This window comes from Mastigoproctus giganteus, chromosome 1 (assembly GCF_048544385.1).
Source record: "Mastigoproctus giganteus isolate SK-2022 chromosome 1, ASM4854438v1, whole genome shotgun sequence".
Taxonomy (NCBI): Eukaryota; Metazoa; Arthropoda; class Arachnida; order Uropygi; family Thelyphonidae; genus Mastigoproctus; species Mastigoproctus giganteus.
In genome coordinates, this window is record NC_143575.1 from 273,345,710 (window position 1) to 273,360,449 (window position 14,740).

Consider the following 14,740-nt stretch of genomic DNA (forward strand, 5'->3'; position numbering starts at 1 on the left):
GTCCTGTTCATTCTCTACCACTGTCAGTGTAGTACCACAGAGTTGATACGTTGCTCTGGGGTTACTGTTTCCCATATGTAGTACTTTACATTTGTCAATGTTAAACTTCATTTGCCACCTCTCAGCCCATCTGCTCAACCTTTCCAGATTCTGTTGCAGCAGCATAGCATCAGTAGTATCCTTAACAACCATGCCAACCTTTATATCATCTGCAGACTTGGACATTAAGCTTGATATACCATCATCAATATCATTTATAAATACAGAAAACAACAATGGACCCAACACTGAACCCTGAGGGACTCCACTAATAACATTAACATTGAATAACATTAGTCCACAATGATTATAAATATATACGAATTGCAAAAAATTTCTTCTGAAGAGCTGCTTCAAAAATGTTTAATTTTAGAAAGATACCTTACACACAATAATTCTCGAGATATCGATGGAACAGATTTAAGTAAAGAATTTCAAGTAATAGCAAGACGAATTTCTGAAAACACTTCGGCAATTGATGTCCTCTCATATATATGTCAACATAAATTAGAAAACAGTGTTCCAAATTTATTTATTGCGTTGCGCATATTCGCAACATTTCCAGTATCAGTAGCCAGTTCAGAAAGGAGTTTTTCAAAATTGAAATTGATAAAAGCATACACTCATCGACCATGGCTCAAGAAAGACTGACTGGTCTGGCAATAATATCAATTAAACACGAAATTGCAGCTAATCTTGATGTCGATACATTAATTCAAACATTTGCAGGAGCAAAAGCACAAAAAATTAATTTCTCATAATAAATATTAAATTGCAATATGTACTTAACTTTAACTGTAAATGCATTATTAAGTATGTTAATGAATTATTGATGTTTAAAATACGAGTTAATGAAAATTACTGAAAATACTTTTTTCCTTTTTTGTGCAATTTAAATACTGTTTTGTTAATTTAAAACAAAATCAATATATATTTTTTTTTTATATCAAATTTGTTTATATTTGGCTATGTTATGTTTGGCTATGCATGTGAATATGTAAGTACGTATTGATAAGGGGTGCATGAATTTTTCCTTGCCTAGGGACGCCAGGTACCCTTGCACTGGCCCTGTCAGTATGCCCCCTGCCTACTGACTTTATCTTCCTACCACTATTTTATATGTATATTTTATTTAATATATCTATAAAATGTTTCTTTCAATTCATCAATCACTGAGGAGATCCCAAAAATAATTGAAGCCCAGGTCTAGATAGACTTATCAACCTTGGACTAAGTTGAGGTTTAATGGTTTATTGTGGTAGCCTCTTTTATTTCAATTAGGTGATTCGTGTCATTTTGTCTCTCTCCCTTCTCTCTTCCAACTGTTTTCTTTCCTCTACTGTATGCCAGAGGCCTTTTTCATGATTTGGAACTCTTTGTTATCCTTAAATTAAAACCTGTGTCTGGGTAGACTTAGCAACCCTGAGCTAAGTTGAGGTTGAGAGTTAGATGGTTTGTAGTGGCCTCATCTCTTTGGAATTGTTGTTTTACACCTCATATCCATCTCTCTATTTCTTTCTGACATACCTGGTTTTGGAGCATTATAGCCTTAGCCTTAGTTGCTAATGTGCCAATAAAACCCAACAACCAACCAACCACCCTTTCTGACAACTTTTTTTACATTTAGAAGCATTAAATTTTTGAAGTAACACAGCCTGACTTGGATTGTTAACCACCCTTCATATCATCATCAAACTTTGACAGCTTATCTGTAGCTGTCATAAATAATATTGATACCCTCATCAATATTATTTATAAAAATTATAAATAGGAGGGGACCCAGTGCTGATCTCTGAGGGACCTCAGGTGTTATGCTGGTCTACCTTGAAGGCTGACCATTATGACCAGCCTCTGTTTTTTATCTTTTAGTCAGCATGCAATCTGGAGCAGGAGTAGATTTTCTGATTGGTGCAGTGCCTTTTATTTAGCATAATTCAATACCAAGGGACCTCATGCCAAAGTTCCTCCACTATTATGAGATTTTTTTTTTTTTTTGGCTGATGCTGTATAAGCTTACTTTCCTGCATCAGTGGCTTGATTTATTGTTTAAACACCACATTCTGTGGATAGAATGGATAAAAGTTTTTCCAGTCTAAACAAAAATGACTTTCATTTTACTATAATATTAATCTTTGTGAGAAAGACCTCAGAGGAAAACAAGCTCCTCAAAGAGGTTTAGCCCCTCACAGTTATGTATTTAAATTTTCCTTAGGAATAAAAAAGTAAAATTTCATCTTAAAATACATAATTTAATATGAAATTTTACTTTTTTTATTCATAAGGAAAAAAGCTAGGCAAAATTATTTTTAAAATGCCTGCAGATTGAAAAAGGGTACGTCCTCTGCTAACCCCCATTGCTGTCCATTTCAATTTCAGAATGCAATGTTTAATGAAGATGAATAAATTGGAAGAGGGGATCTATGTGATTGTTCATCATGTGAGATAATTAATTAATCGCAACAACACCATTAATTAATTAATTATCTCACAAGATAAATGAAAGTTCATAAAATTAAGATGTGAGGTCTAAGAAAATAATGGTACTCTGTGTTATGTTTTTCTGTCTTTACTGTCAGGATGGGGGATCCTGTGACATTGACAGACCTCAGTCTTAGCCTCTTTAGAAACAAATATGTTTATCCATGATTTTACCTAAAGTAACTAATATTGATTTTAATAGAATAAACTCATCAAGAAAGTGAATCCGTTATTACTTAAAATCTTGAAAGTACTATTGTGACTGGTTTCAGAACTATTTGGTTCTATCATCAGACAGTAGGTAGTCTCAATTAGCAATCTTGTGTTGAGTAGTGAATAAATGTATTGAATCTAAATAGGCAGGCAAGCAGTTTGCAGAAAAAAACTTCCATCTGAAAAAATAAATTGTGTTATGTATAACATAATCCTTATTACTAGGCTGCATTGGCCCAATGCAGTATTTTAGTAAAGAAGCAGAGTATTATTTCAAAAGAAATTGAAATAGTTTGAGAACAGAGAGCAGCCTTATTTTCTCATATTATTTTGATACCTGCATTGAAATAGCACTTTCTTCTTTACTGAGATATGAGTTCATAAATCAAATGTGCTTTGTCAAAAATTCTTGTTTGTAAGATCGCAGGTTCATAGATCAGATATTTATAAATGAGGAGATCACTTTATATATTCATTCCAATTGTGGCTAAGAAGCACGAATGAAAAGCCATAAAATGAAAATTTAATAAAATTAGCTTATATGAAATATGCGGTTAACTTATAAATTAAAATGTGAAGAATATTTTAATATATAGGGTGTGTATATATAAAGAGAATAGGAAAAAAGGATATACATTGTGTGTATTTTTGTTTAAAGTCTAAGTATATATATTAGAAAAATTATATATATTTTTTAATTTGATCTATGTGCATGCATATACAGGGAGCTGTAAAGTATTGAAAAAAATAATGAATATAAATGTAGAAATAATGAATATGAATTTAAATTCATTTATATATTTAGGTACCTTGAAGGTGGTGTTAAATCAGGATTCAGACATGTTGTGGATGAGACTGTAAAACGTTTACTGCAAGTAAAAGGAAGGCGCAATGTTCGTATATATGAAGTGGAGTTAAGTCCTGATTCTATGAACAAAGGTGACTGCTTTATCCTTGATGCAGGACATAATATTTATGTCTGGGTAGGTGAAAATAGTGGGAAGATGGAACGGATAAAAGCCATCCAAGCTGCTAATGCCATTGCTTCTGATGTCCATGCAGGAAGAAGTACTGTGCATATAATAGGTAAGTGTAATGTTCAGAATCATGCAAAAATAGTGAAATACTGAAAAAACAAATAGATAAATGGCAATTATCATAAATATGATGAGAACTTTTCAAAATTAGCTTTTCTGAAGCAAAACATTTAAACAGACAAAAAAAAAATTCATTTCAGCTATGTAGTAGCGTGTGATATGCCCTTGCTGCGCTTTGGCTCCTAGAACCCTTTTTTTTTTATTTCTACAGGAAAGTCTGCTTTGACTTATGAAGCAGACTTGCTCTGGCTTCCTGCCATGATGACATAATGTACCTTTTCATTTGTTGCTTATAGTCTATGGCACATTCAATAAAGATTTAATTATAACCTGTTTTAAGTCCAAGGACTGCTGTATAGTTGGATGAAGAATAGAATAAATATTATATTTGCCATCAAGACATTGTAGCTGGCACCTCCGTAGCCAGGTGGGAAGGAGCAGCAGTGCGTAGCACACGCTTCTTGATTAGACCGGGGTTCGAGCCCGTCACCACCAAATACGGAGGATGCGGAAAGGTCAGGGAATGACCACCGCATATTCCGGAGCAATATGGCCTTAGTTGCTAATGCTCCTAAAAACCAAATAACAAACAAACAAACAACATTGTAGCTGTTATTTTATAAAATAATAATAAATATGAATAATGATAAATAATATAACAAATAAATCAAGAGTTCTGCATTTTTTTTTCCTTTTCTCTTCTGGCACTTGGTTCTCTATTGTTTCTGCATCGCATTTTGGAGTTGAGTCTTAAGATTGGATACTCCTCCAGATATAAGCCACAGTCAAAATATGGAAATGCTCTTACCAACTCTATATTCTACATTTGACATTGTCTGAATATTGTATATATACAGCAGACTTGTAAAGTAAAATTCTCTATAAAAATTGTATATAAGAATCTGTGTTTTTTCTATTTCTGAAGAGAAAATTAGGGCAGTTCTGCAGGAATGCTTCACAGCCACAACAACTTGAGACCAACACAGAAGTTGATCATAAAATGCATTGATAAATTTCAGCTGCAGTTGTCATAGCAATCAAATGTGAACTCTATTTCGGTAAAATAGGTACAGATATACTGTTAACTTATTAGATTCCACAGTTAATTTAATAAAATTAAAATATATAAAAATAATAAGTCACATGATGGGATGGCATTATATTGTTAAAAGCTTAATTATAAATTTTCATTTTTTTTCCCTCAAAGCTCTGTTTAGGATAGCTGCATGTGTTGCATGTTGTAATGGTAAAATATAAAAAGTTAGCTGATATAAAAAGAGAAATTATACTAAAATATTTCAGAGATATAAATATAATTTAAATCCTTTGGGAATAGTTTTTAAAAATACAATTATCACCATATTTCTTTTTTTAATCTCAGATGCTAGCAGTACTGAAGGAGAAGTGGCTACATTTTTTGAAGAATTAGGAGGTGGTTGTAATGATGATATTAAAGATTCAGAGGAAGGTGGGGATGATACAGATTCAGAACATTCCGCAGAAGCCAGTGTATCGCTCTACAGGTATGTGGCACACTAGCAATACATGGACCATGGACCAGTGTTTTCCAAAGGTGTTTTTTTTTTTTTTTTTTGGTGCATGCACCAAAAAATAATTTGGCATCCCACCCAAAGAGAAGGGGAGAGAGAGAGAGAGAATGCATGGTGCTAATCACTAGCTAAAAATGGACTATACCAGTTATTAGTTTTGGCTACCGAATGTGAATCAAATGAAGAAATAAATGTAATGTTTGATGTATTACTCACTAGTTGTATTTTAATCAATCAATTACACTACCGCCGACCAGGCTAGCTGGGTGGGTAAAGTGCCTACCTAGCAACCCAAAGGTCGCAGGTTCGAATCCCGCCTCGGGCTTGGATCAAAGTACTGCAAAAACCTTGGGAGGTGCATTATGGCCACAGAAGCCGATGCGCCAATAACTACTACCAAAAAAAAAAAAAAAAAATTACACTACCCCAGGGGCTCACATATGGTGAGTATGGGCTTGGCAAACCCAGGTTCCTGAGCTGGATATCATCATTCTTCTCTTTCTTGCTTTCTTGGTGATTCCCTTCTACTTCTGTCTCTCTCTCAGGGTAACATGGAAATTTTTTTTTTTTTTTTTGGCTGATGCGGCATAAGCCTCAGGCTTCCTTGCACCATATGGCTAATAATAATAATAATAATAATTAATATATGCTGTGAAAGAAAATGAGCTTGCAAACAATACTGATAGGATTCGAAAGTTTCACAACATCCTTTTAGACATGACACGACACCCCAAAGTGTATCAATATACCCACTTTGGAAAGCTCTGGCCAGGATCCTTAATTGATGGATGTTCTTGCAAGCTGCAAGAGCAAAATATTCACTCAAATAATGTAACTTCTGATCAATTTGCCATAAATGCTTGCATGTATCTATGACTAAAATCATTTATAATAATTTTTAAGTATACATTATATTACAGAAAGTTTATTTATGTTATGTTTATATTAAGTTATTAAAAAAAATTTAAAGTTTTCTTCCTAAGACATTTCATATTATGACCATATCTGATTTTATCTATCAAAAATAATTAATGAAAGATTAATTCTCTCATTAATATTGTTACAATACTGTGTCATGATTTACTTGTGTGAATAACAATAAGAAAATATATCTACTGTTTTCCCCATTTGTAATATGATAAATTTTAATGATAAAAATTGCACATTCCAGGATATCAGAAGATTGTGATGGAAATTTGAATGTAGAGAAAATAGCTGATAAACCGTTAAAGCAAGAGTTCTTAGAATCAGGGGTAAATGCCCAATATTTTTATTAATATTATATTACTACTTTATTCAATTTAAGCAGACTATTTTAAAATTTTAGTAGTGACATTTCAAAGTTTTCTTTATTTTGCAACATTTTCATAGATATTTTTAGTCAGTATCTTAGTGCAGTGTAAGTTAATGTCAGTTCATCATTTGAAATTTCTAGAATGGTAATTTCATGTTAAAAATTTAATTACCAGTTGGAACATTTTTTTCTTAAATTCTTTTAAGAACAACTGTTGCACATATATGTGTGTGTGTGCATGTGCTTGTCTGCATTTGTATCATAGACCTAAAGCAATATTTTAATTTTTTTGATTAGGATGCCTTCTTGTTGGATGGAGGTGTTAATGGCTTATATGTATGGATCGGAAAAGAATCTAGTACAAAAGAAAGAGTAGGCGCAATGAAAATGGCTGAGGTAGAATTTTTTTTGTGATACATTTTTTTTTTACTAATTTTTTCTTTTTATAAACTTTATAATAAGAGCTTAAAGTTTCTTACTTATGTAAAATATACCACATGAACCAGCAACATATACAGATATGTGTCAAAGGCTAGAGAAATATGCAGATAAACTTATAATGAAAGATAACATACTTCACTGTGTAAAGTATGTCGTCTTTCGCTAAAATATATTCAGTTTCAAAATGAAATTACAAGGTAGGACTGAATAATATGGTACACTAATATTTTTTTTTACTTATTAACATTATTTTTTTTTCTGTGGCTTCTAAATTAAGTTTACAAAAATTATAATCATTTGTACAGCATATTAAAACTGACTCAGTGTTAGCAAAACAGCATATATCATAATGAATTTAGATCAAATGGAAAGAAAAAGGGTCAGTACAAAACCAAAATACCATACAATCCTGATGAATAAGGGATATTCAAGCATTAGAAAATACCAACCTCATTCAAGAGTCAGTTATTCACTAGCCATGGAAATCAACGTCATCTTTCAGGTAAAACAGATGTATTTAGGACCATTGTAAAGCAAATTTTGAGGTTGAATGCAGAGTTTTCCCATCCAAATTTTTGAATATTGCAACAGTTAACAGAAGGTGACTAGAAATGATGAAAAGGTTTTGTAAACTCTCTAATGGGCACATTTAAAAAAAAAAAAGTGGATATTGGTGTACATTGATTACTATTCAGTTTTATAAGGAAATTTAAAAAGAATTTTTGGAGCACTTCTAATCAGCTACTTATTTTTATAAGTAGCTGATTAGAAGAGAAAGCAATGCGAAGGACGTAATAGAGGTTAGAAATCAGGGTAAAGATATATGGTCTTGTTTGGGTATTTTTGAAGAAGCCCATAGGAGCAGAAGGCCTTTTTTTTTTTTTTTTTTTTTTTTCCTCTGGGAACTGATGGTGGATATTTGAGAAGTTGTACTTCTTTGTCCAGAGCAGAATTAATTGAACTGGAAGTCAGAATGTGGTGTACTGTCGCCAACAAAACTAAGAACAAGATTTCATAGAAAAACTTGCGTGGGGGATAAACAAAAAAAAAAAATAAAATAAAATCATTTCCTAGAACTGTCATAGAAACCAAAACCAAAGATGAAAATGACTTATTTTTTTTTGTTTTTTTGAAACAGGTCTTGGCAATAACAATATAGAACTCACTGTTTTAACAAATTATAATAACTCACCACAATAAAAATTATAAATTGCTATATTTATGTTATAATACAGAACTGCTGTCACTGCCTTATATAGTGCTGCAGGGACATTATTTCAAGACAGATGAGGAAAATTATCTGATACTAATTTTGAAATGCAATTGTTACTAAAATTTAATAAATATTTCAAAAAACCAAGTCATATTCAGAAAACTGAGTTCATTCTAATGTTACAAAAACAATAGAATGAACATATTTTTCATGTCATGTGCCCTCTAGCAGTTTTAGTATTGTTAATTTAAAAAAATTATTTGTAAGGGGACATAAGAATGAAAACATAAACTTGAAAGTAACTTAGTTACTTTTCATGAAATAACTTAACAAGCCCCTTTTTCTTGGAGTAGCTTTATACTAAATTTAAATACATTTATCATCCAGCTGACTTAGTTTAGTTGGTTGTAAAAAGTAACTTCCATCAAATCAACAAAAAAAATGTTATTTGATATTCCAGAATTAGCATATTTATGTATCAGTTATCTTGAAGTAAGTGCATAATCTGGATTTTTCAGAAATATATTGACCAAAAGGGATATCCAAAATGGACTCATGTGACTCGTGTGATTGATAATGGAGAACCACCCATTTTCAAACAATATTTCTCTAGTTGGAAAGAGCCAGAGGATCAAATAGGACTTGGTAGAATTTATACAGATAATGAAATAGCTGGTAGGTTTTTAAATTTTCTTTTTAAACATAGGAAATTTTATTTCTTCATGAAACATTTTTCTACTACTATTGCTGCTGTTATTATTCTCTTTGTGGTTATATTCCAGAGGTAGCCAAACCACTGCTCACAATCTGCATTTAGCTCTCTAACTTTTGAAGTGCCACTAACAAAAAAACAATGGGCTAGAATAATTTTAATGGAAAGAAACTTGCTAATAGCAAATTGAATGTCTAATAATTTTAATATTCATTTTATGAAACTAAATACTTAACATATATGGGAAAAGATAACTAAGAATTAATACAAGCTTCATTCTATTTATTCTTAGTTAATCCATTTGATATTTCCAAGAAATTCACATGCACACACTGCTTCTACCTTTCATTCTTACAGACCAACAGAAACAAAAATACCAATAGAAACAATTCTTTTAGTTTTAACAGACATACAAGCAGACTAAAAGTATGCAATGACTTTGTGCCTCTTCTCCTTGAAATCTAATAACAATTAAAATATATGATAGAATAAAAAATAATTTCATTTGGGACAGGATTTTGCATTTCAGTAACATCTAAACCTGCCAAAGGACTGCGTTAAAAGGCTGTGGTCCTATGCCATGCAAGCCAGTAACAACCTACTTATGTAGCGAAGTCTGAAGACAAAAAGAAAGCAAAGTGAACTTACTCAATGATCTCCTTGTATTGAAAAATTAATTATAAGTGTGATTGGCAGAATGGACAATTTATGAAAGGGAGGTGGAAATATATGCCTATAACAAAATATACAAAAAAAAAATAATAAAATGACCTAGTAGAGAAATGAACCTGGATATTCCAAAATAATCAACAGAAGTAAAGATACTACTGATACCAAATACTGAATTACTTGTTAACCAAAAAAAAAAAAAAATACTTGCAAAACTTATCAGAAAACCAGAACACATATTCAATTTTCAGAAATTTCCAAATTGAAAAACTAGAAACAGGTATTTACAGGGCAAGACCAATTCCAGACACAAATACTTGCATTTAATAATTTAACTTTGTAATCCTGTATGTTCTTAGAAGATTTCATAAAAACAAAAAATTTCTTATTCTAGTTACTAAATTCTCACTCTTTGTTCTTATTTAACATAGCTGCAAGTCCAGAACCAGATTTCAATGTTTATTCCTTGCATCGTGAGAAGAGACGTCTTTTGGCTAAAAGCTTGGGCAAAGCTTTTGGTTTTATGCCTGATGATGGATCAGGAAAAGCTGAGGTAATTCATTTCAATTTTGAGAGATTTGTATGAATGTGTAATATTCACATTACTATGACGAAATATTTAAAGTGTTTTACTTAAATGATATTTTTTTTATATAACTTTAGATCTGGAGGATTGAAAATTTTGAGATGGCACCTGTAGATCCTTCAGCTTATAGCATGTTCTTTGGTGGAGACAGCTATGTTATGAAATATGCCTATGATATGGCTGGTAGAGAGTGCTACATTATATATTTCTGGCAGGTAAATATAGTATTGAATACGTCTCTATCCTTTTCTCATATTTGTTATATATAGTTATATATATATATAGTTAAATAAGTGTTTGTTTTCTTATTTTTTGTACAACCTTGTTTTATAAATGGTAGTATTAATACTTCTCATTTCAACAGGGAAAAAGCAGCAGTACAGATGAGAGGGCATCTTCTGCAATATGGGCAGTAAATTTAGATAATGAACTTGGAGGTAAAGCCATACAGGTGTGTTTTTGACTTTTGACTGTCTCTGTTATTTCTAAATACAATTTTTAATACCCATAAAATCTGAACAAACTGGTTTTTTATATATATATATATATAGGCCTTGCCACTGAAATCCTTGGAAATTAGGTGGCGAGGCCTTCCAGAGTACTTAAATAATCTACTGGGTGCCTGACCTGTTTCCTCGTGGCAAAGTGTGGGTAATGGTGGGTCCCAATCAGGGACCAACAGCTAAATGGTCAGAGAAAAAACACAACAGAACATAACACTACACAACAAACCACTCCCCATACATTCTTTAAATCTCTGGCCTCTACAGAGTTCTGTTTGTTTGTTTGGGGGGATTTATTAGGTGCATCGACATCTGTGGCCATAGTGCACCACAGGTTCTGTGTCACATGCACAAAGAATACAACACGGAGATGGGGGTAACCCCTGGTAACATCAGACAACTAACACACTCTACTGTATATTACAACAAAAGTAAAATGCATTTAATATAAAATAAAATAGAATAAAACTATAATACTCTAAAGCTTCTAGGTAACCAAAAGTTTTAGTATAATGAAATTTGTTCATATTGATGAGTATCATACATATTGAAACCTGATTAATTTCATATCTCAGTTCAAACAATGAGAAAGCACAGCTTTTTTTTGAGATATTTGAAACTGCTGATATCCAAATAAGCAAAATGTCTTCTCTAGAGAAGCCATTTTCCCTGAAAGGGTGCAGGTTGACAGAAGCAAACAGTGTCCATGTTATAACTTGCAAACTTAATAGATCCAGACTGTTAAAAACTCAATGCTTCACAAAAAAGAATACCAGCAGAAAATCCTTCATTGTTTGTACTCTGCATTGTGCATTTTTCAGACTTTTTGTATTCTTGTTTGTTTGTCTTTTTGTGAATGTTAAGCTTTTATATGTTGAGCTACTACCTTTTATAAATATTCTCTTTATTTAAGAAGTTTATTATTACAATTTTTAGTGACTTCATTTTAGCCAATTTTAATTTTCTATTAGATTGGGTTGATATGTTTTATGGTTTGTGGTTTTGAGTTATGGTGATAATTTAACCCTTTCGGTAGTGAGTTCTCTAATGTGAGTGCCCCATGGTGTGAATTTTCCATTAGTGGCCTCTGTGGAATAAGTTTTTTCAGGGAATTTTGAAAATTTGTAAAAATTAAAACTTTGTGCACAAAAGCTTTTAAAAATATATATTTTTTTCTTATTTTGACATGGTTGTCCAAAGTTACAGTGAAATTATTCAAACATCACATTACAATTTTAAAAAAAATATATAAAAAAGTTTGTAAAAAGTCCTTGAAAAATCAGTCATTTCTTTTTTGATGCAGTAATATCTTTTATATCTATTACTTCAGCTTTTCCCTAATACAAACTGTATCTGCAGTTACTTCAGAAAAACAGATAAAAGATGTTGACACCTATTGGACAATTTCAAAAAAATTATAACATAAACAGATGAATTAGTATTAATATTAATAGTGGCAAATGGTGCAAGAAAGCAAGCTTATAAAGCATCAGCCAAAAATAAACAAACTTTCCACATCACCTATCCACCCCCTCCAATAATTTCTCTAGTTTTTCCTTAAAATATTCACACTACCCACTTCCACAATGACAGATGGAAGTTTGTTCCAACAATCAACCATCTGCTGGCTAAGGCAAACTTGCACACATCTATCCTGCAACTACCCTTCCTCAATTTTAATTTATTCCTCCCATGTGCACAATCTGAGCAATACAAAGGATTCCACCAGCACTGAGCTTGCTTAATCCATTCAAGCCTTAAACACCTCATTCAAATCACCTTGCAGGTGCCTAATCTCCAGATGCTGCAATTTACAGAACTGAAGCCTTCTTTGGTAAGAACACCCTTTTGTTCCCTTCACCAGTCTCATTGCACATCCATTTCCAGCAGATTATTTGAAACATAATTGAAACAACCTTAAAAAAAATATAAAAAATAAAAATAAATTTTGAACTGTCTTAAGAGAAATATGGGACCATTCTTCATGAAGAAATGTTTCAAGCTCTTTGTATGATGAAGGTGGAAGTAATCTGCTTCTCACTCTCTTATCCAAATATACCCACAGCGACTCAGTAATGTTTAAGTCTGGTGATTGTGCAGACCATGGGATATTCTTAACCCCAGTTTCATGCTCCTCATACCAAGATTGGACACATTTGGCAGTGTGTATTGGAGCGTATCATCTTGAAACATGGCATCATTTGTGGAGAAGCGATATTTATGCCACTAGATAAACCTGATCACTCAGAATATCAAGGTAATCAGTGGCAGTAATTCACCCATTTAGGGTGATGATAAGACCCAAAGAATACCAAGATATTGCTGGCCAAGCTATTGTTGATCAGATTTTGTTTTTCTATACTTGGTGAATGCAGATATCACTTTTCATTAAGCTGGACACAATGAACAAATCAGCAGTTTTAGTCAGCAATGCCCCTACTAAACATGCACCAACAATTTTACCTCATTGGAATTCAGACAGTTTACTCATTTTCTTCATGTACTTTTTTACATCACCTCTAAATAAATATCAACTTTTATCATCTTTCCTTCACTACCTGCAAGAAACAAAAAAAAAATCATCACTGCATGTTCATAAATACATCATTATAAAAACTACTACCTTCATATTGGGCGTTTCCATTATTTTGTCCACCCCCTGTATACATACATATATATATGCATACTCTGGAAAAAGGTTAGCCAATTTATTCAAGTTTAATGATGACTGCTTTTACTAGTTTCAAAGACCTATTTCACTCTATCATTCTGTAGGTTATTAGTGTTGATTTCATTAACCTGTTCATTGGGCGCCTCCGTAGCCAGGTGGGAAGGAGCAGCAGTGCGTAGCACACGCTTCTTGATTAGACCGGGGTTCGAGCCCGTCACCACCAAATACGGAGGATGCGGAAAGGTCAGGGAATGACCACCGCATATCCTGGAGCAATATGGCCTTAGTTGCTAATGCTCCTAAAAACCAAATAACAAACAAACAAACAAACCTGTTTGCAAAATCTTTGTAGAGTATTTGTTGTTTATAGTGGGGGGGGGGTGTTTGTTGTTTGTTTGTTATTTGGTTTTGAGGAGTATTAGCAACTAAGGCCATATTTCTCCGGGAATATGCGGTGGTCATTCCCTTGACCTTTTCGCATCCTCCGCATTTGGTGGTGACGGGCTCAAACCCCAGTCTAATCAAGAAGCGTGTGCTATGCACTGCTGCTCCTTCACACCTGGCTATGGAGAGAGGCGCCGTGCGTGTGTGTGTGTGTGTGTGTGTGTGTGTGTGCGCAGATCTGAATGACAGTTTTTACCTTCCTCTTGTTTAAAACACTAATATTTATATTCCCCACATATTCTTGATGTTTTCTCCAGTTAGTATTTTTAAGTTTATCTAATTGTATAAAATTACATAAACCATTTGCTGGTTTATGTATAAAATTTTATACATAAACCATTTTTTTTTTTTTTTGTCTTTTAGGTACGAGTAGTCCAAGGAAGTGAGCCAGAACATTTTCTTCGTATCTTTAAAGGAATGATGATTATTTTTATGGGTGGTCATGCTAGTGGATTTCGGAATATAAGGGATCATGATACTTATGATGAAGATGGTACTCGAATGTTCCAGGTGAAAGGAACCCATGACAATAATATTAGAAGTGAGCAGGTAAAAATAAAAAAATAATAATATATATATAATCCAATTAATCCAAAATTAAATAGAGATAAAAATTAATAAAAATATATATTAAAAATAAATAAGAAAAAATAGTAGAAAAGCTAACATCAAAGGCAGCAGAAAAGCACAGTCCACTACATATTGCTTATAATAAACTAAATTAAAATAGGATTTTTGCCAGTAGCATGCAAACCAGTAGAGTGAAAAATGAATTGAACCAAATAAAAAATAACAATAACAGAAAAATAAAGGGGGAGAAAGAAGTAGAG

The 14,740-nt window shown here is 32.5% G+C and overlaps 1 protein-coding gene across 2 annotated transcripts in view; it reads left to right on the forward strand.

Annotated features, from left to right (window-relative positions):
• Gel (Gelsolin) overlaps positions 1-14,740 on the forward strand; it is a 90,680-nt gene that overhangs the window by 38,025 nt on the left and 37,915 nt on the right. For both annotated transcript variants that reach the window (XM_090377685.1, XM_090377676.1), the window contains exons 5-13: positions 3,536-3,816; positions 5,209-5,350; positions 6,549-6,630; positions 6,969-7,067; positions 8,844-9,000; positions 10,138-10,259; positions 10,370-10,507; positions 10,657-10,743; positions 14,274-14,459. In XM_090377685.1, coding sequence (XP_090233811.1) covers positions 3,536-3,816; positions 5,209-5,350; positions 6,549-6,630; positions 6,969-7,067; positions 8,844-9,000; positions 10,138-10,259; positions 10,370-10,507; positions 10,657-10,743; positions 14,274-14,459 — 1,294 coding nt within the window. The remainder of the gene's footprint in view (positions 1-3,535; positions 3,817-5,208; positions 5,351-6,548; positions 6,631-6,968; positions 7,068-8,843; positions 9,001-10,137; positions 10,260-10,369; positions 10,508-10,656; positions 10,744-14,273; positions 14,460-14,740) is intronic.